The sequence below is a fragment of the Scylla paramamosain genome, chromosome 3 (genome assembly GCF_035594125.1).
Source record: "Scylla paramamosain isolate STU-SP2022 chromosome 3, ASM3559412v1, whole genome shotgun sequence".
Taxonomy (NCBI): Eukaryota; Metazoa; Arthropoda; class Malacostraca; order Decapoda; family Portunidae; genus Scylla; species Scylla paramamosain.
The window spans coordinates 598,427-623,825 of record NC_087153.1 but is presented as its reverse complement, the minus strand read 5'-3'; the positions used below and the strand labels follow the sequence as shown (position 1 = coordinate 623,825).

Here is a 25,399-nt window from a genome sequence, read left to right as displayed (position 1 = left end):
TAAGGCTGTGTTTGTGTGTTTCAATAGAACTGCTTTGTTTGAAAAGTTTGCCTTTTGCTTTGCATGATTTATCAGTTTCTGCTCTTTTTCTGTTTGTAGTTGATTTAGTTAAATTCAGTCTCTCCAAATGAAGACTTCAATCATGGATAAAATAAGAATTTTGAGGTCAAGTCGCAGGAAAATAGACCCAAAAAAAGGCAGAACCTCAGGTGGTGCTCCAGTAGTGGTCCCTGCTCATCCCTCACAGCCAGCACCTGCAGAGGCAACACAGCAGTGGGTGCCTGTCCTGGTGCTGAATATTTCCAAGCCCAACACTCCCCCTGCTACCACTACCATTCCTGTGACCTACAGTAATAATAACACTCAAAATGTAGCTGTAAAGAGCAGCATTTTGGTTGAGAAGAATGTCCCTGTAACTACTTGTCCCTCTTCAGAGGATGTCCCAGTTACTAATAGTAATGTTATTATTCAGTGCAATAATTCAGATTCTAAACAATGTGTAATCAATCCAGCTGAACCAACTTCTGGTGTTGTCCAAACTGCAAGCACTGATACCTCAGAGGAACTTGAGAGGACAGACCAGGATGCCTCTGACAACCATGTCAAGTGTGTGCTGTGTGACAAAAGCTTTCCTTCCCTTAAAGATATGCAGACTCACTACCTTAGCACTCATAAATCCCGCCGTGGGAAGGACAGCCGTAAAACCAAAATCAACAGTGACAGTTTTGCAACACAAATAAATGTTGATGGTGAGCAGTGTGGCCTAGATCAGAAGAGTGAACTATCTCTACCAATGAGTGAGAAAGGGGAGATAGATCCTAAGTGCCCTGTTTGTTCCATTGACTTCTCAACTGCAGATGAGGTGAAGAAACACATGAAGGAAGTTCACTCTTACGTATGTTCTGAGTGCAGTAGCACTTTCTATAGTCTTTTCCAATTTACTAACCACAAGTGCACAAAAGTTGTAAAGAAAGTGAGACGTACTAGAAAAAAAGTAACTGCTAGTTTGGCTACAAAATTACCTTTGAACCCTGAGGCAGCTAAGATTATGAACAGTTTTGTGCAGATTCAACCCAAGACCAAGAACAGTAATAAATCATCCTCCAGAAAATCCCAGAGGAGCCCCACACCCCCATCACAGGAAAAGGTCCAGCAGCCAGTCTCTATGATTACTTTAGCAGGTGAGGCTAAGCAGATCCAAACATTAGAAACTCCAACCAATAAAAACATGTCTGTTTGTGGTGTGACAATGTCCACTGCTTCAGAAATTGCTGAGGAAACCTCTCTTTCAGAACCAGTCATAGTTTCAAAGCAAGATAACCTTGAAGAAGAGGAATCCACTTTCCTTCCTTCCATTGAAACAACATATTCATTAAAAAGTCCTTATGATTACAGAAATGAGGAGCAGAGTTACTCTTCTAAAATCCCAGTTATAGAAACAAGGAACATAGAGCAAGCTAAGCAATACATACAGAAGACAGAGTTTTCTGAGCACAAGATTCCCCAGAGTGAACTAATCATGGAAAAAATTGCACAGTTAAAAAGAAATCCCCATGTCAGCCTTTCTTGGCATCCCACTCTGCAGGCAAGAGGCTGTATGGAAGAAGATGGGGAATATGTGTGTGGACGGTGTAATGTATTGTGTGATGATATGGAAGACTACATGGACCACCTGCAGGACTGTCTCACCATGACCAGTGTGACGCTAGAGCCAGCTCCAACTCCACCACGCAGGCTTCTTAAACTTCCCTGTCAAACAATTGCATTTGGTTCTCGTGAGAGTGGCCACAGTAGGTACCTGATAAATCAGAATCTCATAGCTAAGCTGCAAGCATACCTCCCAAACTCCTTAGTTAAGACCTCTCAACCACTTCCACATCAATTCAAACCACCCACTGCTGCCCCACCAGGTTCCACTGGACAGACTTTCAGGGACCTTCTAGATGATGACTTTGGTTATGAGTCCCATGAGTCAGTTGACATTCAAACAGCTGGTTCAGCATCACCTGTCAGTCCAGCCACATGGCACAGTGAGGCACCCCACTCCTCCAGAGAACTATCTGCTCTCCAAGGAAAAGTATCTGTAAGTAATACCACCAAGGGGACTACTCAGCCCATGGTGATAATTCCCATGGACTCCAAGATCAACCTGAGTGTGGCACCAGACCACCAGCTACTCAAGAAATTGTCAGATCATTCCCAGTGTGGGGAGGAGGCAACAAAGACCAACAGCAGCCCAGCCTTGGCTGCTTCTCCCTTGGGCCTGCTGCTGGACCAGGATGACATCAAGATGGAGGTGGAGGAGGAGGTAGTGGAAGACCACTTTGAGGTAAGGTAATAGTAGGCAAAATTTTGTGTTTAATAGAAGATAGGGAGCATCAATAACATCAATAGAGCTAGAAAGTATAAATAACCTGTGATTGAAGTCTGTTGTCTCTGAAAACAGGTATAGATAACTGTCAGATATATTTTTTGGATAGCAAATATCAGGAAAAATGCAGGTAATGGAAGGATTTTATTTTAAAGTCAGACATTACTGCTTTGCAGAAAATTTTTCTCTTGTAATCTGATGTGATGACAAATAGTCTTGTTTGATCTTTAAGCAGTTAGCTATGGCAGGATTTTCTTATTAGAGATGTAATAACATACACAAGATGATTTGCATACCTATCCATTTAGAGTATTAAATTATTCAGATATATATGCATTTTGATCCTTAATTCAGCTTATGCAAGTAAGTTCTTACATGAAAATTGATATACTATTCACAATTCATTTTTAGCATGCTCACTTTGTGTGTGTGTGTGTGTGTGTGTGTGTGTGTGTGTGTGTGTGTGTGTGTGTGTTTACCTAGTTGTGGTTTATGGGAAGGGAGTAATCTCATAGTATCCCATCTCCATATCTATCCAGTTTGGTCCTAAAAACATGGACAGTTACAACATTGACAATGTTTTCACTGAGTTAATTCCATTTGTTTACACTTCTGTGAGGAAAACTATACTTCTTGATGTCCGTTCTACAGTGAACTTTCTTCAACTTCTTAGTGTCCCCTTGTACTCTGTGTCTAAATTTATAAAACATTCTTTGTCCACATTTTCCATACCATTTAGCATTCTATAGATGTTTATTAAATCTCCTCTCTCTCTCTCTCTCCTATTTTCAAGGGTAGGAATTTCCAACATTTTTAATCTCTTCATAAGTCAACTTACTCAACTCCAGAACCATCTTAATGACTGCTCTTTGTACTCTTTCCAATTTTATAATATTCCTCTTTGTATGAGGAGACCACACCACAGCTGCATATTCCAGTCTTGGTCTTATTGTGGAAATAAACAACTTCTTTATCATTCCTTCATCCAAGTATGAGAATGCCATTCTTACTCTTTTTAACAAATTCATTGTTTCCAGTAATTTTATCAATGTGTCTGTCCAGAGTCAAATTTTCAGTAAATGCTACTCCCAAATCCACTTCCTCTTTTGACTTCTTTAACTTCACACCTACCATCTCATAATGATATTGTATTCTTTTCTTATTCTTACCAAACTCCATTATTTTACATTTACTTAAATTGAATTCCATTTGCCAAGATTTGCTCCATCTATATATCTTATTTAAATCATCTTGCAGTACCATATAGTTGTTTACATTTTCTACCCTTCTCATCAGCTTAGCATCATCTGCAAATAAGTTTATATAACTATCTATTTCTTCATTTATGTCATTCACATATATCACAAACATTATCGGTCCCAACACTGACACCTGTGGGACACCACTAGTTACTTTCAGCCAAGATGAATTTTGGTCTTGTATTACAGTTCTCATCTCTCTGTCATCCAGATAATCCTCCATCCACTCCAGCAATCTTCCTCCAATTTTTCCATAATTTTTTATCTTCCATTGCAATCTTCGGTGTGGTACTTTGCCAAACGCTTTCTTCAAGTCTAAGTAGACACCAACCACCTATCCGTCTCTCTCTGCACAATATTGACTATCCTTGAATAAGAGGACAATAAGTTTATGGAGCATGATCTTCCCCTCCAAAATCCAAATTGACAATTTACTAAAACTTTACCTCTTTCCAAGTGTTCCATCCATCTTTCCTTTATTGTTATTTCACATAGTTTTCCTACAACACTAGTTAAGGACACTGGTCTATAATTTAGTGGGTTTTCCTTATTTACTCCTTATTTGTTCTCTTCCAATCTTTTGGTACTCTTCCCTGTGATAGTGATGTCACCACTTGACTGAATTTTATCTGCCAGTTGTTCTCTACATTCCTTCAATATCCAGTTTGATACTCCATCTGGACCAGTTGCTTTATTTACATCAAGTTCTTCTATAATCTTAAGTATTTCCTCTTAACTGACTGGGACTGTACTTTGTATATTCCTCACCAACTTATTCCTTCCAGCATCAAACTCCCCTTCCATAGTAAATACCAATCTGAAACTATTGTTCATAACCTCCACCATGTCCTGTGCATCCTCATAGATTTTTCCTTCAACTTTCAATCTTGATACACCCTACTTCTTCTTCATCTTCCCATTAATATGTTTATAGAATAGTTTAGGTTCATTTATACACTTATCTATTATATCTCTTTCATAGTTTCTTCTCTCCATTCTTATTATCAAAATGTACTTGTTTCCAGCATCAGTATATTCCTCCCATCTGCTCTTAGTTTTCCTTTTCTTCCATCTATTCCAAGCATTTGACTTACAATTTCTAGCCTCTTTGCATTTTGTATTGAACTATTCTTTACCCTTTCTACATCTTGCTCCTCCTCTAGGTACAAATTTCTCCACAGCAGAATTATATATCCTTATAAATGCATCCTATTTTTTTCCAAACATCTGCATCTTCATTCTTTCCATTCCTCAGCAATAAAGTACTTTTTTAATTTTTCAAAGCTTTACTATATTTAAATCTTTTTACCTTATAATTTTCATCAGTGATTACATTTTCATTTTTCAAATTAAATTCCATCAACACATGATCACTTTTACCTAGAGGGCTATCATAGTGTATAGTTTCAATAATTTCCATGCACTTGGTAAACAATAAATGAAGTCTTGATGGTTTATCTCTTCCACTAAATCTGGTATCACAATCAACTCACTGAGTCATCAAGTTTTCCATTGCCCAGTTTAATAGTCTATTACTCCATGAGTTCTTACTTCCACTAGTTGTTAATGTTTCCCAATTTATCTCCTTACAGTTAAGATCACCAACAGTAACTTTATCACTACTTTCCATCACTATCTTTTCAAGACCTTTTAACACATATACCAACATCTCTTCATGCTCTTCTTTTCACCAAGCATTGGTCATAGGTGGCACATACACTCCAATATAATTCATTATCCTCCCATTTCCACTTCTAATCATCACTTGTAGAATTTCAGACTTGTCTTCACTTTTCATTACCTTCTCCACTTTAACACATTTTTTAGTCAGAATGATCACTCCACCTCCTCCCTTGTCACTTCTGTTTTTCATCCATAAATCATATTTATCATCACCAGTGTCAGGAGTTCCCCATTCATTTTTCCATTTTGTGTCACATAGTACAACAACATCTGGTGCAGTTTTGCTTAACAACTCATTTAATTCCATTTTAGTTGACATTAATCCATTTAGTATAACATAATTTACATACTGTTTGATGTACCATTTCTTTATTCTCATATCTCTTACTCCAGAAAACTTCTCTTCTGTTCATTTTTTTTTTTGTTGTGTGTGTGTGTGTGTGTGTGTGTGTGTGTGTGTGTGTGTGTGTGTGTGTGTGTGTGTGTGTGTGTGTGTGTGTGTGTGTGTGTGTGTGTGTGTGTGTGTGTGTGTGTGTGTGTGTCTTTGTTTACCTAATTGTAATTTACAGGGCCTAAGCTATGCTCGTGTGGTCCCATCTTTATATCTACACTTGTCCAGTTTTTCCTTAGAGTTGTGCACATTCATTGTCAATACTACATCCTCACTTAGCTTGTTCCAAACTTCCATATTTCTCTGTGAGAAACTATATTTTTTTATGTTATTCAAGAATCTTCCTTTTCTTAGTTTTTTGCTGTGGCCTCATCTGTATCTGGTATTTTCTACTTCTCTTAGCAATAGTTTCTCATTATCAATTTTTTCCTCTCTGTTCCACAATTTATAAATTGGTATTAAATCTCCCCTTTCTCTTCTTAGTTCCAATGTTGGCAAGTTCATTTCCTTTAAGCTGTCCTCATATGTTACTTCTTCCAGTTCTGGAACCATCTTCATTGCCATCCTTTGTATCCTTTCTAGTTTTTTCACGTGTTTCTTCTTGTGGGGAGACCACTGATTCAGCATATTTCAGCTTTGGTCTAATCATAGTCTCATCATATCTTTATCTATGTAGTGGAATGCTGTTCCAATATTTCTCACCATTTTATATGTATCTCGGAATATCTTTTCTACATGCTTTTCTGACTATTGACTATCCTGTATTATCACTCCCAGATCTTTCTCTTCTTGTGCTTTTCTGACTATTGACTATCCTGTATTATCACTCCCAGATCTTTCTCTTCTTGTACTTTTATTATTTCTTCATTTCCCATTTTATATGCCCATTTTTGTCTCTTCATTTTTCCACATTTCCATTACAAGACATTTTTTCACATTAAATTCCATCTCCCATTTCTTATTCCAGTCCCAGATTTTATTCAAATCCTCTTGTAGAATTTGACAGTCTTTGTTGTTTCTTATATGTCTTTGTAGTTTTGCATTGTCTGCAAACAAACTCATGTAACTCTTTACTCCTTCAGGCATATCATTTATGCAGATCAGGAAAACTATTGGTGCCAGCACTGATCCTTGTGGTACTCCACTATCTACTTCCCTCCATTTTTATTTTACATCTTTAAGTAACATTCTCAGTTTTCTTCCCTTTAAGTAACTTTTCATCCAGTTTTTTTATTTTTCCATTTAATCCTATATTTTCCAGCTTTCATAATAGCCTGTTGTGGTTAACTTTGTCAAAAGTTTTTTTTTTTTTTTCCTAGATCTAAATATGCAGTCTGTCCATCCATCCCTTTCCTGTGTTATATCAGTCACTCTTGAATAGAAGCTTATGAAATTTGTTACACATGATCACTTTTGTCTGAAGCCATACTGTTTTTCTGTTATTATATCATGTTTTTCTGTGTGTGTGTGTGTGTGTGTGTGTGTGTATGTGTGTGTGTGTGTGTGTGTGTGTGTGTGTGTTTGTTTGTTTTAACCTCAATGCTGTTTGTTGCTATTATTGTGCTGAACTTGCTCCTTGATTCAATACAGCAATGATTGTGTTGCAGAAAACTTGATACTCATGTATGTTGTATTAATGCTCTTTTGTCTTTTTTGCTGACAGTTTAGTATTTTGTGAATGCTTATTGCATCATCAAGAAGCTTTACTTGTTAGCTCCATTTTTACAATGTCTTTTACTAAGACTTGGAGCTCTTTTTTGCTCTCTTTTTCATTGTTATGAATTACTGTTGTGATGCTTTTAAAACTGAAGATTAGCTCTTTTTTGTTCTTTTTCATTATTATGGAGTATTGACGTGATGTGTATAAAACTGAAGATAGATCATATGTAAAAAGGTGTCCAGTAACATAGTTTCATGTATATTTTGCACAGTATTGGCAACATCAACTAAAGTGATTTAGTTTTGTATTGCAGGACTCATGACAGAGCATGGCAAGCAGATGGATGCCACTGACACAAAGTGTGTTGTATTGGTGGCTGTGGCTATGTGCCGGTGGTGTTCATAGTGCCAGACAGAGCAAGGAGCCCATTGCCAATGTATTGGGCAACTGTGGAGATCTAGTGCAATAATAAGTAGAGTTCATTTGTTCATATTCAGATACATGTGGTGCTGTAACGTATATTTTTATCTTTCTGCTTAAATTCTTGAACAAAGCTTTAAAAGCCACACATTTATTTGGAGTGACTGTATCTGTCAGTGTGGTACTATATGTAAGCAAGGCAATAGATTTGGTATTATATGTCTCTACCAAGGTAACTTAATACTAAAATACTGGAGTGAAGGAAATGAACCTATAGTGCTGCAGTGACAAAAGGCAATCGTGAAAGTAAAGAACTACATCAGCAGAAAAAAATGAAATAAAAAAAAGTAGCATGAAGAGAAGAGTGCCCATTTCTATTCCCAAAATTCAAGCTCAGAGGAATAAGCTGAGCTGCATCAACACACACCCCAAGACTGTGAGATTTGAATTTGAGGAAGTGTTAAAGTGTATTGGACAAGAGCTAAGATGAGTGAAGCAGAGGAAGAGAGGAAGGAGGTACTGCTACCCTTTCCAGAGGTTTACATCAAGGAGGAGGTGAAGGTGGGCAGCACTAAGTGGAGCATAATACCACATACAGATCATTGTTTATCATTTTCAAGTTCTCATAACTGATCAGATCTTAAACATTTATGAAATTCTTAGATTCGTTTGGAATATTGTTTGGGTGATGGGTAACTTTTCTGAGCATAAATATTCTCTTGATGAATATTGTCTTGTTCCCAATATGTCACTTTTTTTTCCTCCATTCAGATAATTTGATAAAGTAGGATGGCACACAAATCATTGCAGTGATATTTAATTTTAAAAACATTGTCTTCCTTCCATATGCACAGACAGAAGCACAAGATTCAGAAGAGGACTACGAAGAAAGAATGTGCTTGGAAGAGGATCATGCAGAGAGATCAGTTGTGGGGAACAGCTATGGGGAGGATTATGCAGCACTTCAGGATGATGAGTTTGGGCAACTTCAAGACATAGAAGGCCTCAGAGGGGAGGATGGAGAAATTCATTGTGAGCAAACTGTAAGTGACTTGTTTTTAAGGGTCTGTTCTTTGGGGCTATTGTTGCACAACCTATTTTGTATAATATCAAAGCTTAGAAGAGACTAACATAATACTGCCCATGGCTGACTATTAATAGTGTGGACTCTCATGCTCTTATTTTTTTTCATGGCATGATCCCTCCTCCTTAAATGTGAGAATCTGCTAAGTAGAAAAAAAAACAGTTATTATGTGAAACAAATCATCTTTTTAATCATGAAAGGGATTTTTTCCCTTCCTTGTTTCTTCTAAGCAAACTCTCCCAGCCTCCCCTCTTCATGCTGATTGTTGGCAAGGAATGGGAGTATATAGAACATACATATGTAGAACATACATATGCAGAGGTACTGTGGGTCACCAAGGTTGCCATAGCAACACCAACCAAGGTTTTTAAGTGGTATTAAACTTAAATGTGGGAAGGATGAGTTGGGTAATATTGGGGAGCATGTAATGCTAAGTAGAAGAAACAGAGAAGTGAAAAAATTCCTTTTAGGATTAAAAAGGTGATTTTTCTCTGATGAGAGCACCTTCAGGAGCATTGGGATGAGCAGCAAACATGTCTGACATCCAGACGGTAGCAGCCGATCTGATCCACTTTTAAGGGGATCAAAAATCCAGCTTCTGTGATGATTTGGGGCATTTTCAGGGATGAAAGAAGTGCAGGTAAGCTGTATTTCCTACCAAGGAACACAACCATGCACTCAAAAAAAACTACCTGGGCATCTTGAAGGATTTCGTGCATCCCTTCTTTGACCTCCATCAGCCAGGTGGCATTTTTATGCACAATGGTTCCCCATGCCATGGTGCAAAACCAGTCAAGGACTGTCTTCAGAAAAAAATTCTGTTTTGAAGTGGCCAAGAAATTTGCTGGACCTGAATCTGATAGAGAATGTGTGGGCACACATCAAGGAGATGGGTGCCATTCCAACCCCATCAGTCCCATGCCTGCAGGAGGCCATCACATGGGTCTAGAGCAGTGGTTCTCAAACTTTTTCATGAGCGACCCTATTTGGAACATTTCGTTCCTTTGTGACCCAGAGTAAAGTAAAGAGAAAGAAAATGTTCAATGATATATACACTTTATTTTGGAAAAAATAAATAATGTGTACAGCTTTTCATTCACAAAACTAAACTAGTGGGATCCATGGCACTGCTTTTCCTTTTCACAAAACAAAATTAATAGAATTTATGGCACTGCTTTTCATCCACAAAACTAAATTAATAGAATCCATGGCACTGCTTTTAATTCACAAAACTAAATTAATGGGATCCATGGTGCTGCTTCTCGTTTACCAGTTTGTCAAATAGACTGAAACACTGAAAGCATGATAATGTTCCTGTGTCCCTGCGACCCATCAAAATTGATCTTGCGACCCAACTTTGGGTCGCGACCCATAGTTTGAGAACCACTGGTCTAGAGGGATATGGACCAAGACTACTTTGAAAATCTGGTTACAAGCATTCCCCATCACCTTCATGATGTCATAAGACTCAGAGGAAATGCTACTAATTACTAAAGTAAATGAATGCACTAGCCATAGCTTTTTTTAATTTTTCTTTAAGGTAATAACAAATTATGTGAGATTATTTTTACTTGGGGGAGGTAAGGTATCATCTTTGTCTGCTGATGCTGTACAATTTATTAGATCAGTGAAATTAAGGCAGCACACAATGTAACACAATTGCAACATATATAAATCAATACATGAATAAGAAATTCTCAAACATATACACTTGCAACACCAGACAAAGAGTAATAAGTTACAAAATAATAAAAAAAAAACTAACAGTATTGGACCCAAGCTATAATGTGAAGCACTCCTACATTGCTCCTTCTGTGACATGCACTTAATCCTTGCTCAAATCATGAGAAATGAATGACATTAATAATCACAATCTCTACCACTGTGCACTATAATGGTTAGCATGCCTGGCTAGGAATCTGCAGGCTCTGGTTCTAATCAGGACTGGGGTAATTGGTGCACAGCTCACTTAATTATTCATCCTTCTTTCATGTTTCTTGATAAATGGGTACCTGTAGAAACATGGATGTTTTAGTGATCTTGTGTCTTGGGGTAAGGGATATCATCCACTACAGGTTCAAAGGCCAATGAGACAGAGATGAGCACTGATGCCATATGCAGCCATAGTGTATGCCCCTAACTTTGCCTTTACTATCACTGTACTAGTCTTACAACATAGGCTGAGGCTCTTCACTGCCATCACCGGTATACAACACCATACACAGTAAGGATTTTGAAATGTAAGTCTTGGTACACATGAGTGATTTCTGTGACCATCACTTTAGTGGCTGCTACTGGTTTAGAAATTAAGCATGTTACAATCAAACATCACCCACTGGTGACATTATAGGAATGGGTGATAAAGCAAACTGGGGACATTCTCTCTCCTTAATATTCTAAGTACATCATATTTTTATTATGCTTATACACTGAAGTTTTCTTATACACTGAAGACAGAGAAAACCAGTTACTCAAACTACATTAATATAATGTTATGTAGCCTTGGATCTGATGTGAATTATGAAACAAAATGTTGAGTCCTAGAACAAAAGTTTCTATGTATAGGATTATATATTCATTAAACTGATCACCAATCTCATCATTTTAGGTTGCACATGTCTCTCTCTCTCTCTCTCTCTCTCTCTCTCTCTCTCTCTCTCTCTCTCTCTCTCTCTCTCTCTCTCTCTCTCTCTCTCTCTCTCTCTCTCTCTCTCTCTCTCTCTCTCTCTCTCTCTCTCTCTTTTTTTTCACTTGTATAGTTCTAAAAGCTGCTTGTGTTTCTGCAGCAAGATGACTTGAGATGTGGTGTGTGCCAGCGAGAGTATTCCTCTCCGACATCTCTCAAGGCTCACCTCAGCAAGAAGCACAGACTGGCAATAGGACCATGTTTCACTTGCCACCTGTGTGGGGCCATCGCCCAGACTAGAGCCACCCTCAGACGTCACCTGTTGAGAACCCACGGCCAGAGCAGCCTCAAAGAGCACCAGATGTTAAAGAAGGTGTGTCACACTATTATATTTTTGTTGTGTGTGAAAGTGTAGATTTTTTTTTCCAAATTATAGCAACACTTCATCTGCATTTTAAGAAGAAACTTTTAAAGGAAAATGGCTAGTAAAAGAATGAAAATCAGTCATAAAAAATTATTGGATATTGTTTATTGGATTGTCTTCTGGATGTTAAAAGAAAAAAAAGACTAAATAGAAAACTTAAACAAACATGTTTGTGCATCTTTTGGCATCCATGTGACAAAATTTTGCATAATTCACACGCAAAAAAAGTTGTAGTGCTTGCCCTCCCCCTTGTTCTTCCAGTTTGTGTTACCATGCATTTACACACCAGATTTATTTTCTGAGAAAAGCACCAAAATACAATAGAACCTCTGAACATGAATTTAATTGATTCAAGTAGGCACTTCTTAATGTGAACATTTGTATTCAAAATTAATTTTTCCCATTGAAAATACTATAGGAATGTAAGATAATTTGTTCCAACCCACCTATGATGTGCACAACATTCACAATCACAGTCATTTTCAGCATAAAAGAGATTTCAAATAAATAACATTGCTAAAAGCATTATATGATTGAATATTAATTAAATAGTAAATAATAAAGACAGGAGATACAGTGCACATTTGACAGCACTGATTCTAATCTATTTTATTTACACACAATGTATACATAAAAGTAATAAATACAAAATATACATGCAGTGTTCTCCTGCCTATTTGCAGTTTGGGATTCATGGGTTCTCATATTCATGGATTAAGAAAAGAAAAAAAAAACTTGGGGGGAAGATAGAGCTCCAAAGTAACATCTTAATTTGAGTGGCAAGCCACCCCCAGAGCCTTCACTGGTTTTATTAAACCTAACCTCAACCTCAAATCATGAAATGATAAGCAAGATAATATTGAAGGCCCCGACGGCCCCTCGTTCTGTTAGCCATCATCATGCTGCTTCAGGACAGCTGTGGCAGGGCAGGACAGCAGGTAGTGCTCCAGTAGGTGCCGGAGTTGTGGCTACAGTGGTCACACCGCCTACCACAGAAGTTCTCTTGCAGCTCCTCCAGGGTGCTGTAGCCCAGGTGGAGGCAGTGCAGCAGTACGGCATCTCTCCTGGACAGCTGTGTTGAGTGGACCTGTCGCTGGTAGGTGGTGGCTTCAGCATATCATGCTGCCTGCCTTGAGGTCTTGTCCAACTCCCAGTGCAGTTGCTCAGCATTATTGGTGGCAGCATGCCTGGCCAGCACCTTGGCCTGCTGCAAGCTGGGAAGGATGTTGCTGGTGGGTCTGGGCATCGCAGTAACTGTTTGGGTGACTTCATCAGCAGCCTCATTTCCACATAGTTGCACACAGCTTGGCACCCAGTTAAGCTGCATACAGTGCCCCTGCGCAGTGAGGCTCTGCAGGTGCCCGAGGATGCTGGTAACAAAGTGCATGTTGTCAGTGAGTGGCCCTGGCTGCTGCAAAACCTGTAATGGAGATCTGGAGTCCATGTGGATGACCAGTGCCTCCTCCCCAAGGTGCAGGGTGTGCTCGTGGGTATGCTTGAGTGCCACCAGCTCTGTCTGCAGAGTCGAGCAGTGGTCGAGTATCCTTCAGGCAAGCACCTCCCTGTCAGTAACCACAGCTGTGCCTGTTGTGTCTCTGTCAGGGTCCATGGAGTGGCAGCAGTGAGTGAGACAGATGGACTGCTGGTAATAAGTGTTTCCAGACAGTCTACTCTTAAAATCCCTAAACAGTATTCAGGGAATAAATCCCAAAAAATCCCCATTCCATATATTTTCTTAATGTCATAAAAAACACTGAAATACATTTGAAATGTATGTGATACACCTGCTTTACATGTACATTAAAATTCTCCTGGTGAATATAATGTACAACAAATATGATTGGGAAAGGGATGGAGAGGGGGGAATTTTTGGACTGAATCACTTGAATTTCCATAAAAGTCTCGTGGCAAAAGAATGAATAATAACTTCTTTTTTTTTAAAGCATTGTTTCCATTTTTCTGATATGTGTGGTCACTTCTTATGTTGAAATAGTTTCTCATCATTCTCTTAATTGCTGAAATCCATTTGAATAAAATTGAAATAAAAATTAGGTCCTTGAAAAAAACAAAGTGACTGATGCTTTAAAATCTACTAACGCTAGCATGTCTGAGCAAGCACAGAACCATAATTGGCTGTGTATGGAGAACAGCATGCTATATGCTCTCTGGTGGGCTCTCAGTTCCTGACACTTACTCCTGTGTTGTTTGGACTCAAATGTAGACTATTGTGTTTTGGAGCATGTAAAAGAGTGATTTCATGGCAGATGAACTTAATGGATGGGCCATTTGAGTCATTGCTCCACCTGCAAGAGATATTTTGGCATCCATTTATCATTCCATATAGTTATTTGCTGTGCTTATTGTTTCCTTCAATTGTTAAGGCAAGAAAATGCATCAGCTCCTCACCTTCACCCAGAAATACAGGTGCTGCACTTAATACAAAAATTTGTATATGTGTGGAAAAGGGGCATTGATAAATATTTTCCCTTAGAAGTTCACTGTATGTATATCTTACCCAACATTCCAAAAGTTACACGTAAAATTAGATATATTTAACCCTCTGACACACTGGACACATGTCAAAATGTCTTCATGTGAAACTACACTGATGCATAACTGCATCAAAAAACTTATTTAAATTAATTAAAAATTAATTTTCTGGTGTAAGTGCGTAAATTTTTTACTTCACTTTTGCTTTATTTTCTTGAGATCTAATTGACAAATTCCATTTCCAATAATACCATTATGAAGCTCATAAGAAGACAGTTAAGATGATGTGTAGTGCACAGAATACTTGCAGGAAAAATTCTGAGCTATGAAATTGTGAAGAGAGAGAGAGAGAGAGAGAGAGAGAGAGAGAGAGAGAGAGAGAGAGAGAGAGAGAGAGAGAGAGAGAGAGAGAGAGAGAGATTGTCTCATAACTTGGGGCTACACCTGCTGAACTTTGGCTATACCCACTCCGAAGTCCATGAATAGGCAAACAAACCTGTCTTATGCTTTTCAACAGCCATCTTAATTATTTATATGAATAAAGGCATGTAGAACCCAAAAAGGAGAGAGAGAAAGAGAGAGAGAGAGAGAGAGAGAGAGAGAGAGAGAGAGAGAGAGAGAGAGAGAGAGAGAGAGAGAGAGAGAGGCATCTCATTTTAACCCAGGTCATATGCCTGGCATATTTGAGTCTTGCATTTGGCAGAAGCCTCAAGCCTGTCACTACTCAGTAGTATCACATCACCCATAAGGCAAGATGCTCTCTCTCTCTCTCTCTCTCTCTCTCTCTCTCTCTCTCTCTCTCTCTCTTTCATGGCATCAAGTGTCAAGTAAGTAAGCATTACATTGTTTTTCCCGAACATATGATACCTTTTTTGTACCGAAAAATTATGATAACAAGTTACAAGTGAAATGACTTACGAGTAGCCTTCTGGAACATATCTCACTTGTAACTTGAACACCCTCTGTACTCTAAATATGCATTAGCTTATGAGATGGTAAATAGATCCTGTACTTACAATTTAAGCCATAAATCATGGGCTTCTTTTCTCAATTTATTTTTTGTCCCTGTGAGTATTAATGTATTATGCACCATTATTTGTGATAAAAATGACAAAAAAAGAAACTACCTCACATTTACCTTAGTGAAGCGTGGGAACACTGTGTGGTGGGCAAGTGTGTGCGTGTGTGTGATGCAGTGAGCAGCAGGTGATTTGAATTTGTGGTTGGCAGCAATCCAAATAAAAGTGAAACCATAGAGGTTAAAACTGTGGTTAATGATGGATGACTGTATTCCCTTTTTCCTTCCATCTCCTTGCCCCCTTTCTCCTTTCCAATTAGTATCTTCACACACACACACACACACACACACACACACACACACACACACACACACACACACACACACACACACACACACACACACACACACACACACACACACACACACACACACACACACACACACACACACACACACACACACACACATTCCTAAGGAATGGAAGAGAGCAGACATAGTGCCAATTTATAAAATATGTAGCACTTAAAATACGTAGCACTTAAGAAATAATAAAGACATAATAGATAACAATCTAGCTGATAACTTTACTTTTACAAATATAAAACATAGAAATTAAAAATTATAATAAAAAGATGACGAAACCATACATGTTATAAACTAATCCAACACCAAGACCTAACATACATAACTGCTACAGATCCTACCTAAGGGAGGGAGAAAACAGGTGGAGGACTGAAGCTAAGTTTTACAGAATAAATACATTACATGAATCCGTGTTCAACAGTTGAGATAAGTTCCTGGTGCTTGCACTTGGTCAGCCTAGAGGAATCCAGTCTCATCTAACCACCAGGGTAAGGGTGACCCAGCAAGTACAGGTCAAAGGTGTTGGAGAGAGAGCCTAGTGTGAACTCTCCACTCTTGGTCTGGGCAGCTCTGCCATTGCCTCGGAATGGGACCTCATTGAGCTTCACAACGAAGTGAGCAGGGTCAAGATGGGTGACATGGCAAGGTGGCTGGCTAGGGCATGGCCTGAGGGTAGTAACTGGCGGGATAGGGGGAGTGGTCATAACAACACACACACACACACACACACACACGCACACACACACACACACACACACACACACACACACACACACACACACACACACACACACACACACACACACACACACACACACACACACACATTCATGTGCAAATAGATATACCATGATATATTGTATACAAAATATAATTAATTGCATGCTACATAATTTCTTCCTTCAAATTCTGGCTTTGTGCAAAGATCCAAGGTTTTTTGACTCACTAGTTTGCCTTTACAACCTCCATTTTCTCTTCCATCACTAAATTTTCTGTTATGTGGAGCGTGGGCTTTCTACCTGGCAGGTTACAAAGGTTGTCAGATATTTCCCACATCTCACAAAAATTTGATGTAGGGCTTTGTCATTCTTTCTCTGGCTGTTGTGGTGAAAGAAGAAAATGGCCTGTGATCACTAGAACACATTTGAAAGGAAGCGTGGCACAAAAACTATAAATATTCATGATAATTCATGATTATAAGCGATCACAGCATCACAGGAAAAGAGAGGTTTGACTATATAAGTGGTCACAGCAGTTTAAGAGTTAGTTATATATGTAGTTTCTTTAGCAGATAGTTTCATATCCACATCATATTAACTTTATTCATATCCACATCATATTAACTTTATTCTTTTCTAGTTTGTTAATAAGTATTCTGAGTCTTTATTTTGCAGATTTATTGTATGTGAATCAAATGAGAAGGAAAGCTTTTTGATTTCTTGTAAACAAAACTTACTGAAATATGTGACATCACTAATGTCTACAACTTTATTTAACAATTAACAGAAAAAAGAGATGCAGTGACACTAACAATTTTGTGCAATTCTTTCTTCTGAGAACAGTGCCAACACTGTGGGGAAGGTCATGTAACCCTGATGGCCCTCAATGCACACATCGCTGAGGCCCATGCAGAGCTGCTGGCACAGTACCAGCAGTGCCCCCACTGTCCAGGACTTTTTAGGGGTCGCCCAAGTTTGCTGCGGCATATTAGGTAAGGCAGGTTATTATTATCAACCTCATTTTATGTCACTTTTGATATCTTTCTGAACTGTTGTGTGTATGGAATGTGATATCTCATGATCTTTTATCCAGGTAAAACTACAAGTGGCAGATCATCATCAGCTTTAAAACAGCAGTATTTCTTGATGATACTCAGAAGAATTTTAATGTAATACAGCAATGCATAATAGCCATAGCTGCTTCTGGCTAAGCTGATAATCAGAAGCCCGATTCCTGCTTCTATTTCACTTTTGGCAAGGAAAATAATTGGTGCACTCATAATACTTTTTCTTCTCCAAATTTTTATATGGAAGACATTCTCATGGAAAAATACTGCCCAAAGCAGATTTTCAGAAATATCAATATATAAACAGTGGTAACTTCATAGTATTAATCCTTCAGAAACATTGTAAGGTTTTTCTGTATGATTCTCAGTACACACCAGATGTTCAGTGCAAATGCATGTTGACAGCAATCATATATGTGAATGAATTTGTGTGAATTATTAATGTTTACTAGTTTTTACAGTATTTCTGAAGAGTTGAGACTTTGATATTATTGTTTCTCAATTGATGTTTTGAAAAATCAGCTACGACCAAGACTGACTGGTAAGGTGACTGAAAATACCTTAAATATAAAAATGTGATATGTGGCAGGAATGAATTATTTTCGTAGGGATTTTAGCATCTCTTTCAGGAAGTGAGTGACATAGTAAAGTAATCGTACAGCAAAACAAACATCTCTCAGGACTGCTTTGACATAATGGGTCAAAGAATAAAAACCAAGAAATCATAAAAACCAAGAAAAGAAAAAATGCAAATGACTTTTTGTTTTTATATTTGTTAGATGATGTTAGATGATGATTTAGCTATCCTGAAGATTGCTAAATAGAATGAGACTGAATAACAATGAAAATGGATGGAAGAAGCATAAATGCGAAGGGAACAGATAGAAAAAAAAATGAAAAGGACAAGGGGATGTGAAGAGAAAGTGCTTATTTCTCAATACTTCCTCTCATTACTTCTCTCACTCCTCAACCTTGCTGCTTATATTTATTCTTTCTGATTTCTCCCCATCCTTCCATCCTCTTCCTTTACCTTTCCTCCACTTTCTTACCCTATGTACTTTCCTTTCCCACTTATTTCCCTTCCTGCTCTTTTTCCTTTCCTATCCCTTTTTCTTTTGTCTTGTCTTAAACCTTTGGCCCCTCCTGTCACCTCCCCTCCCCTATATCTGTAAGAGACAAAGGACAAGAGAGAGAGAGAGAGAGAGAGAGAGAGAGAGAGAGAGAGAGAGAGAGAGAGAGAGAGAGATTTTATTAGTAGTAATATTATTAGTAATAATATTTGTGCTTAGTGTACTACTGTTTCAACCCCACACCTAGGCCTAAGCCTAGGCTTACAGGCCTAGGTGTCTGTACTACAGCCGCATTAGATGCACGGTAATTATCAGATTTTTTTTTTTGCAAGAAAAAACTGCATCTAATGCACCTGCAAATATAGTGTACATCAGAGTTTACACTGTATTTTCTTGAAACTTTCCTGTGTGAAGTAGTAATTTTATATATTTATAATTAAACTTTTTCATAAGGAGGTCAGTGATGTCTTCTAAATTTTTATATCTGGAGTATTTCCTGGGATACATTCTTGTTTTTTTGACTAACCACCAAACAAAAAAAAATTAGTTACATTCTCTCTCTCTCTCTCTCTCTCTCTCTCTCTCTCTCTCTCTCTCTCTCTCTCTCTCTCTCTCTCTCTCTCTCTCTCTCTCTCTCTCTCTCTCTCTCTCTCTCTCTCTCTCTCTCTCTCCATAAAAATCATATAAATTTGTAAGATAAGGATAACTTTTAAACCTAATATATAAATAGGCTTGGAAATTATCCTTATCCTTTGAAATTATGTTCATGTACTGAAATTGTGTTTTACACATATCTAATATATCATAATACTCAATGAATCACTAGACAAAGGATGGGTGACATGCCTAGCCCTTCAAATCCTGCTGCACCTCAGAACACCTTCAGAGTCTGAGTGCTGGGAGCTCATTGGCAGATGTATTGGCTGGGTAGTAAATATAATTTTTGTTGAGTGTTGCTATATGGTTACTTTTGAAAATCATCATCTCACTCATATGCTAAAAAATTACTCAGGTAGCATAATTTCTCAATTTTTTGTAGAATATTTATTACTCTGTTGTGGCATTATGATGCTTAACTCTTTCACTATGATATGCAACAATTCATAGGACTAAAAGGTATAAATAAAATCTATATTAACATCTACAAGAAAGTACTGGATGATAAAGAATGGATTTTGCAATTTTCAGCCAGTATAGTGTTTAGGGGTGGCTGTAGAACAAGAAGAAATGTCCCAGAGTGGTTATTGATTAAGGAAAGAAGTGCCATATAACAGTGTAGGGGTTAAAGTGTCATCATTGTTTCTGGACCACATACTGTTAATAACACTTAATGCATCATCAGGACTGAGGTGGTTAATGCTCCTCATGTAACTACTTATATATGTATCTATCTGATTGTTTTTAAGAGGTCCTCAATAACTGTAACAGAAAAGTTTTCTTTTATCCCTGTCATTTTATTTCCTCCTTGCTTCCTCCTGTTCTTTCATTCTCCTTTTATTTTCTTGCATACTTCAACACTCTGTCCTTTCATTTCAGTTGAAGTTGTCTTGCACTCATTGCATCCTCCATATTTGTATACACTTACTTAGTCTTCTCACTTTCTGCCATTCTTTCTGCATGGCTAGACAACCTTTGAGCACTGCTTTTGGCCCCCACAGCCACTCTGCATTTTATTTGTTTACCTTTACTAAATTGTTTATACACACTTCCTCTACTTTTGCCATTCATTCTTTGCACACTAAAGACTTTTCTCTAGTAACAAATTTCCACTGCTTCAACCCTTCACTTTTGTTTCTAAGCCTTTATCTAAGAGACATTACTTTAACATGTCAGTTCTTGAAGAAAATAAAGGATTCAGAAACTGCAAAGTCATTTATGTATTCAGTTGCACATTTACACTGGTGGATGCTGTGTTACAGCTTTCCATCTATCTGTATACATAAATACCTATCAGTCTATCTCTTTCAGCCGTCTCCCTGTTTCCAGGAGCATTCTTTAAAAGAGATAGCCACAGCAAAAAGAACCTTAATCCCTCCATATCCAGACTTTCCTCTCTTGCTTGATAAAAAGCCTTCCCCCTCTGATAGGACTTTTTTTTTTTTCTTCCAATATAAACATGCTAAGTCAACTTATTAAAAAATCAGATCCTGAATGATGTTACCTTGGTTGAGCATACACTTTCTTTACCAGTTTTATCAAATACAACACACCCGTCCTATGCATTGCTACATGAGTGCCTGATCTACATAGGCAAGAACATACATCATGTGTTCCATGAAAGTCACTCTGTCAGATGCCATCTTTGAAAAGTTGATGTTGTAAAGGGCAACCAATATCACATCACAATGATACAGAAGCAAATAGTCAAGCCAAACTGGGTTCATTATCTAACTAAAATTATTTCTTGTTTATTAAATTAATCTATAGAATATAAACTAAAGTTTGATTTAATTTGATTTTAATGTTAAGTACATCTAGGTCATCAATCTTAGCATGATATACCTCATAGGAAATCTGTAGCTTCATGTAAGCTTCAGTATGTCAAGAATTTATCTTGTTAGGCATTTTAGAGCCAAAGCACCAAATGTTAAAAAATTGATAGTCATAGAGGGTGTGGCTTGTTCAAATAAATATTTTATTAAATTTTTCATTATTTAGTATCAATGGAAATTAGTATGTATAGCCCCCTGTAAATTAGAAATAAGGGTACAGTCATGCCTACTGATTTCTCCTCCTTTGAAAACTAGAATCAAGGCCAATTACTTTTGGATATTTATTTGAACAAGCCACACCCTCTATCCCCCACCTTCCCCAGTGTAAATGTTGTTTGATACTTGAATAGCCATGTATGTGGGAGCAGATTGGTGGCTTATTCAAGTGAATGCTCAGAACTGACTGGCCTTGGCTCTGGCTTCCAAGGATGGCAAAAATCAAAAGGCATGATGGTACATGCATACCTAAGCAATTTTCATGCTTTATTTTTCATTTTGAATTATATTAAATGTTTGTATAAGATATAAAGCATGCATGTAAGTGAATATTCATTATGGCAAATGCAGTTGTATTTCCTTACACCACCAGAGATAGGATAACGGGCAAGATGGTATTATTATTATTTTTACCAGAATGTAAATTCAATAGGATATTTCAGTTCCAGAAGTACTTCTGAGTGTTAGTAAAAAGAGATAAGTAATAGTGTGTATCTTGGTTACCATTATCACAAATTATACACACTTATCAGACTCCAAGACTATGGACATGGTCTCAAGAATACAGATGATATACTCCATGAGACATCATTGAGAGAGAGAAAACACACATGTATACTTCAGGAAGTGATTCATATTAGAAGCCTGCTTGGGATGGCCTGTGAGCTCAAGTTGTGATTCTGTATTTGACATGAAGGTGCACTAAATGTCAAAATTTGAAGCTAATACAACAATTACAAGATGTAAATAAAAGGATGAGAATATCTGACAATGAGAATGTGTATTAGGCATGTGAGAGATGATAGGGTATTTTCTCTGGAGCTGTACAATTTAAAGTTTAAGTTGAATTATTAATGGCAACATTTCACCAAGCTCTGATTGCCACTGACTACAGCTCACCCCATTCTATTCACCCTTAGCCTTGCAGGAACATTTTCCTTTTTAACTTTAATTTCTTTCATATAACTATTCATAAATAAAAGTATATAACAACTTTAGAAACATCAAACCTCTTTATTCATATCCCCACCTTTTTCACAAAACTTTACTTTTATTAATTGTCCTTTGATACCATCAATTTTAAAAACCTGTATAGCTTCCATATTGATCTTATCATTTGCTTTCTGCTGTTTCATGAAATGGTATGAATGTTCAATGAGTACTCTAAGTAGAATTAATTTCACATTTTGTATAACTCTTGTCAAAAGATGCTTTTTTCCTAACCTTGTTTCTTTCTTTTCAGCCGAAGACATCCTGACGCTGATCCTCCATGTCTGGATCGAGACCAGTGTCAGGAGTGTCAGCGAAACTTCCCCACACGCACAGCACTCAGGTTGCATCTCAAGAATCATCACCCTGAGGCACTCATCCACAGGTGCCAATCCTGTTCAGCCACATTCAAATATTCCTCTATGTTGCGGCGCCATGTCAAGGTGGGTCGGTTTTTGAGGAGAGTATTGCTGTTGCTTTCTTTTTTGGATCAGCATTGTGTGTCAAGGACATAATTTTTTATCTCGATATGTGAAGAATTTCTTGAAAACAAATTTATTGCTATATTTACAACTTCTGAAACTTCTCTCCTACAAAGTACTTCCCTTTCTTCCAGTATTTTTTTTGTTCTGGAAGACATTTTTTAATGCATTTTGAAGGATGATATAGAGATATCATTGTGATTTTCCTTCTTTCTCTCCAGTTATCAGAAAATTTGCAACCTTTTAGAATGGGTGTTATTTTCATCAAGCTGGGCTGCAGCTGTACTGTCAAGTGTGTATGTGGGGAATCCACTCACATGCACCAATTTTCAAGATGTCATTCTGACCATCTTTTATCTGATCCTCATATAATGCTTGAATGTAGTTTTGTTCATAAGAAACTTGTAATATTGGCTTGTAATACTTAATATAAAGATGTACATCTTAGCACAACAGGGCATTTCCTAATAATATTATGGTTCTGACAAACCTGGTGAACTAGCCTTTAACTTTGCTATCCTCCATGACCTAGAGCAATTAATGCAACACCCTATTCATATTCGTGATCATCTATTCTTGACCTTTTCCTAACCTCTAATCCTGCTTATGCTGTCACACTTTCTTCTCCATTGGGCTCCTCCAATTGCAACCTCATATCTGTATCTTGTCCTATTGCTCCATTCTCTCAGGATCCTCCAAAATGGAGATGCCTCTGGGCATTTTGCCTCTGATGATTAGGGAACCTGAGGAGGTATTATTCTGATTTTCTTTGGGATGACTACTGCTTCCATGTCAGAGACCTGTCTCTATTCTGAATGCATAACAGAGCTGATAATGTCTGGCATGAAGGCATACATTCCTCATTCTTCCTAACATCCTAAACCCTCCAAACTTTGGTTTAATGCAGCCTGTTCTTGTCTTATACATAATAGAGAGGTGGCCTACAAAAGGTACTTGAGCCTTCCATCATCTGAATCCCATGCATCTTGGAATCATGCCAAGTCTAATCTCCAACTAGCCAAAAATTCTTTCATTAAAAGAAAATGTGAAAATTTTTTAAGATCGAACTCCCCTCATAGCTTCTGTCATCTAGATAAAAACATCTCCAATAACTTTCCTTCTTCATCTTTCCCTCCTTTATTTCAACCTGATGACACCACAGCCATGACACCACACCATGACACCATGACACCTGATGACACCACAGCTTCCCTGCTCAGCAGGGATGACAATGGCCAGTGACACAACACTCTCTCTTTCCCTCTCAGATAAGTTAGAGAGAGAGAGAGAGAGAGAGAGAGAGAGAGAGAGAGAGAGAGAGAGAGAGAGAGAGAGAGAGAGAGAGAGAGAGATATCATCAGCCATTGTCAAGGTCACTCACTGGTTGTCACACAACCACAATTCATTTCAAACATGCAGTTGACTGTGTCAGCCAAATCTTCCACATTTTAAGACCTAGAATGTTCATAAAATAAAGCAAGCATTAGATAATTTTGAAATATGCTCTAATTTGCAAACAGTTTCATAAAATAAAATGAGTGTTCAATAGCCTTAAAGGGGCTGTTATACCAGAAATTCAGTAAACAGAGGTTCATTATATGAGCATCAACAGTTTACTGTATTTAAAAAAAACATAAAGCAAAAAAAACTGGGTTGTTTTTTGGGGGGGCTGGAATGGATTAATGGCATTTCAATCACTTTCAATGGGGGAAATTTATTTGACATACAAGCAAATTGAGTTACAAGCTCTGTCACGGAACGAATTAAACTCCTAAGTCGAGGTACACTATATATATATATATATATATATATATATATATATATATATATATATATATATATATATATATATATATATATATATATATATATATATATATATATATATATATATATATATATATATATACACACACACACACACACACACACACACACACACACACACACACACACACACACACACACACACACACACACTGGAACCTTGGTTACCAAGTGCCTCCCTTTTCGAACAGATAGGTTTTCAAACAAAATCTTGAACTCATAGTTGCCTCAGTTGCCATACCATAATTTGGTTCTCAAACAAAGTTATTTAATTTCAAATATTAAAAGACAAAGCAAAAACTGCTGTTTATTTCTAATTTATAGTTTCTATAAATATATTCTTCATTTTTACATATTAGGAGAGAGACAGTGTGTAAGACAGTAATTCAGTCTTTGAAATAAGATAAATGTAATCCCATTGAAGATTACAACTGCATTTTTCCAGTAGCTTTTTCCAGCAGCAAGATGTCTAAGTATTATGATCACCTTCATTTGGTGTTAAGTGGGTTGCTCCTCTCTCTGTCACTCTGTAAGGCTTCCCTTACTAGATCGATTACAAAGAGAATACCTGCAGTCTAAACAGCATCCTCTAATGAGTTCCATGTTACTATGTTCATTCAATACATCTTTTCTCTATAATTAATTTCTGAGCTGGAGATGTTGTGGAGTGGCCATCTTAGCAGTGGGAGCATCTGTTATAAGCCACTAAGACAGGGTGTATAGGTGTCTGGGAATGGATTAATT

At 37.5% G+C, this 25,399-nt stretch overlaps 1 protein-coding gene across 7 annotated transcripts in view; it reads left to right on the top strand.

Moving 5' to 3' along the window:
- The window catches only part of LOC135089016 (zinc finger and SCAN domain-containing protein 2-like), a 44,741-nt gene that overhangs the window by 5,445 nt on the left and 13,897 nt on the right, over positions 1 to 25,399 (top strand). For 3 of the 7 annotated variants that reach the window (XR_010261364.1, XM_063984156.1, XM_063984167.1), the window contains 5 exons: positions 7,678 to 8,345; positions 8,639 to 8,827; positions 11,655 to 11,867; positions 17,355 to 17,503; positions 22,600 to 22,789. Coding sequence is in view for 6 of the 7 variants with exons in the window: in XM_063984156.1 (XP_063840226.1) it covers positions 8,271 to 8,345; positions 8,639 to 8,827; positions 11,655 to 11,867; positions 17,355 to 17,503; positions 22,600 to 22,789 (816 nt within the window). In the remaining variant the exon portion in view is untranslated. Of the gene's footprint in view, positions 1 to 5; positions 2,330 to 7,664; positions 8,346 to 8,638; positions 8,828 to 11,654; positions 11,868 to 12,995; positions 13,015 to 17,354; positions 17,504 to 22,599; positions 22,790 to 25,399 lie in introns of those variants that run through there. The other 4 variants (XM_063984186.1, XM_063984180.1, XM_063984207.1 and 1 more) reach the window with 4 other exon arrangements.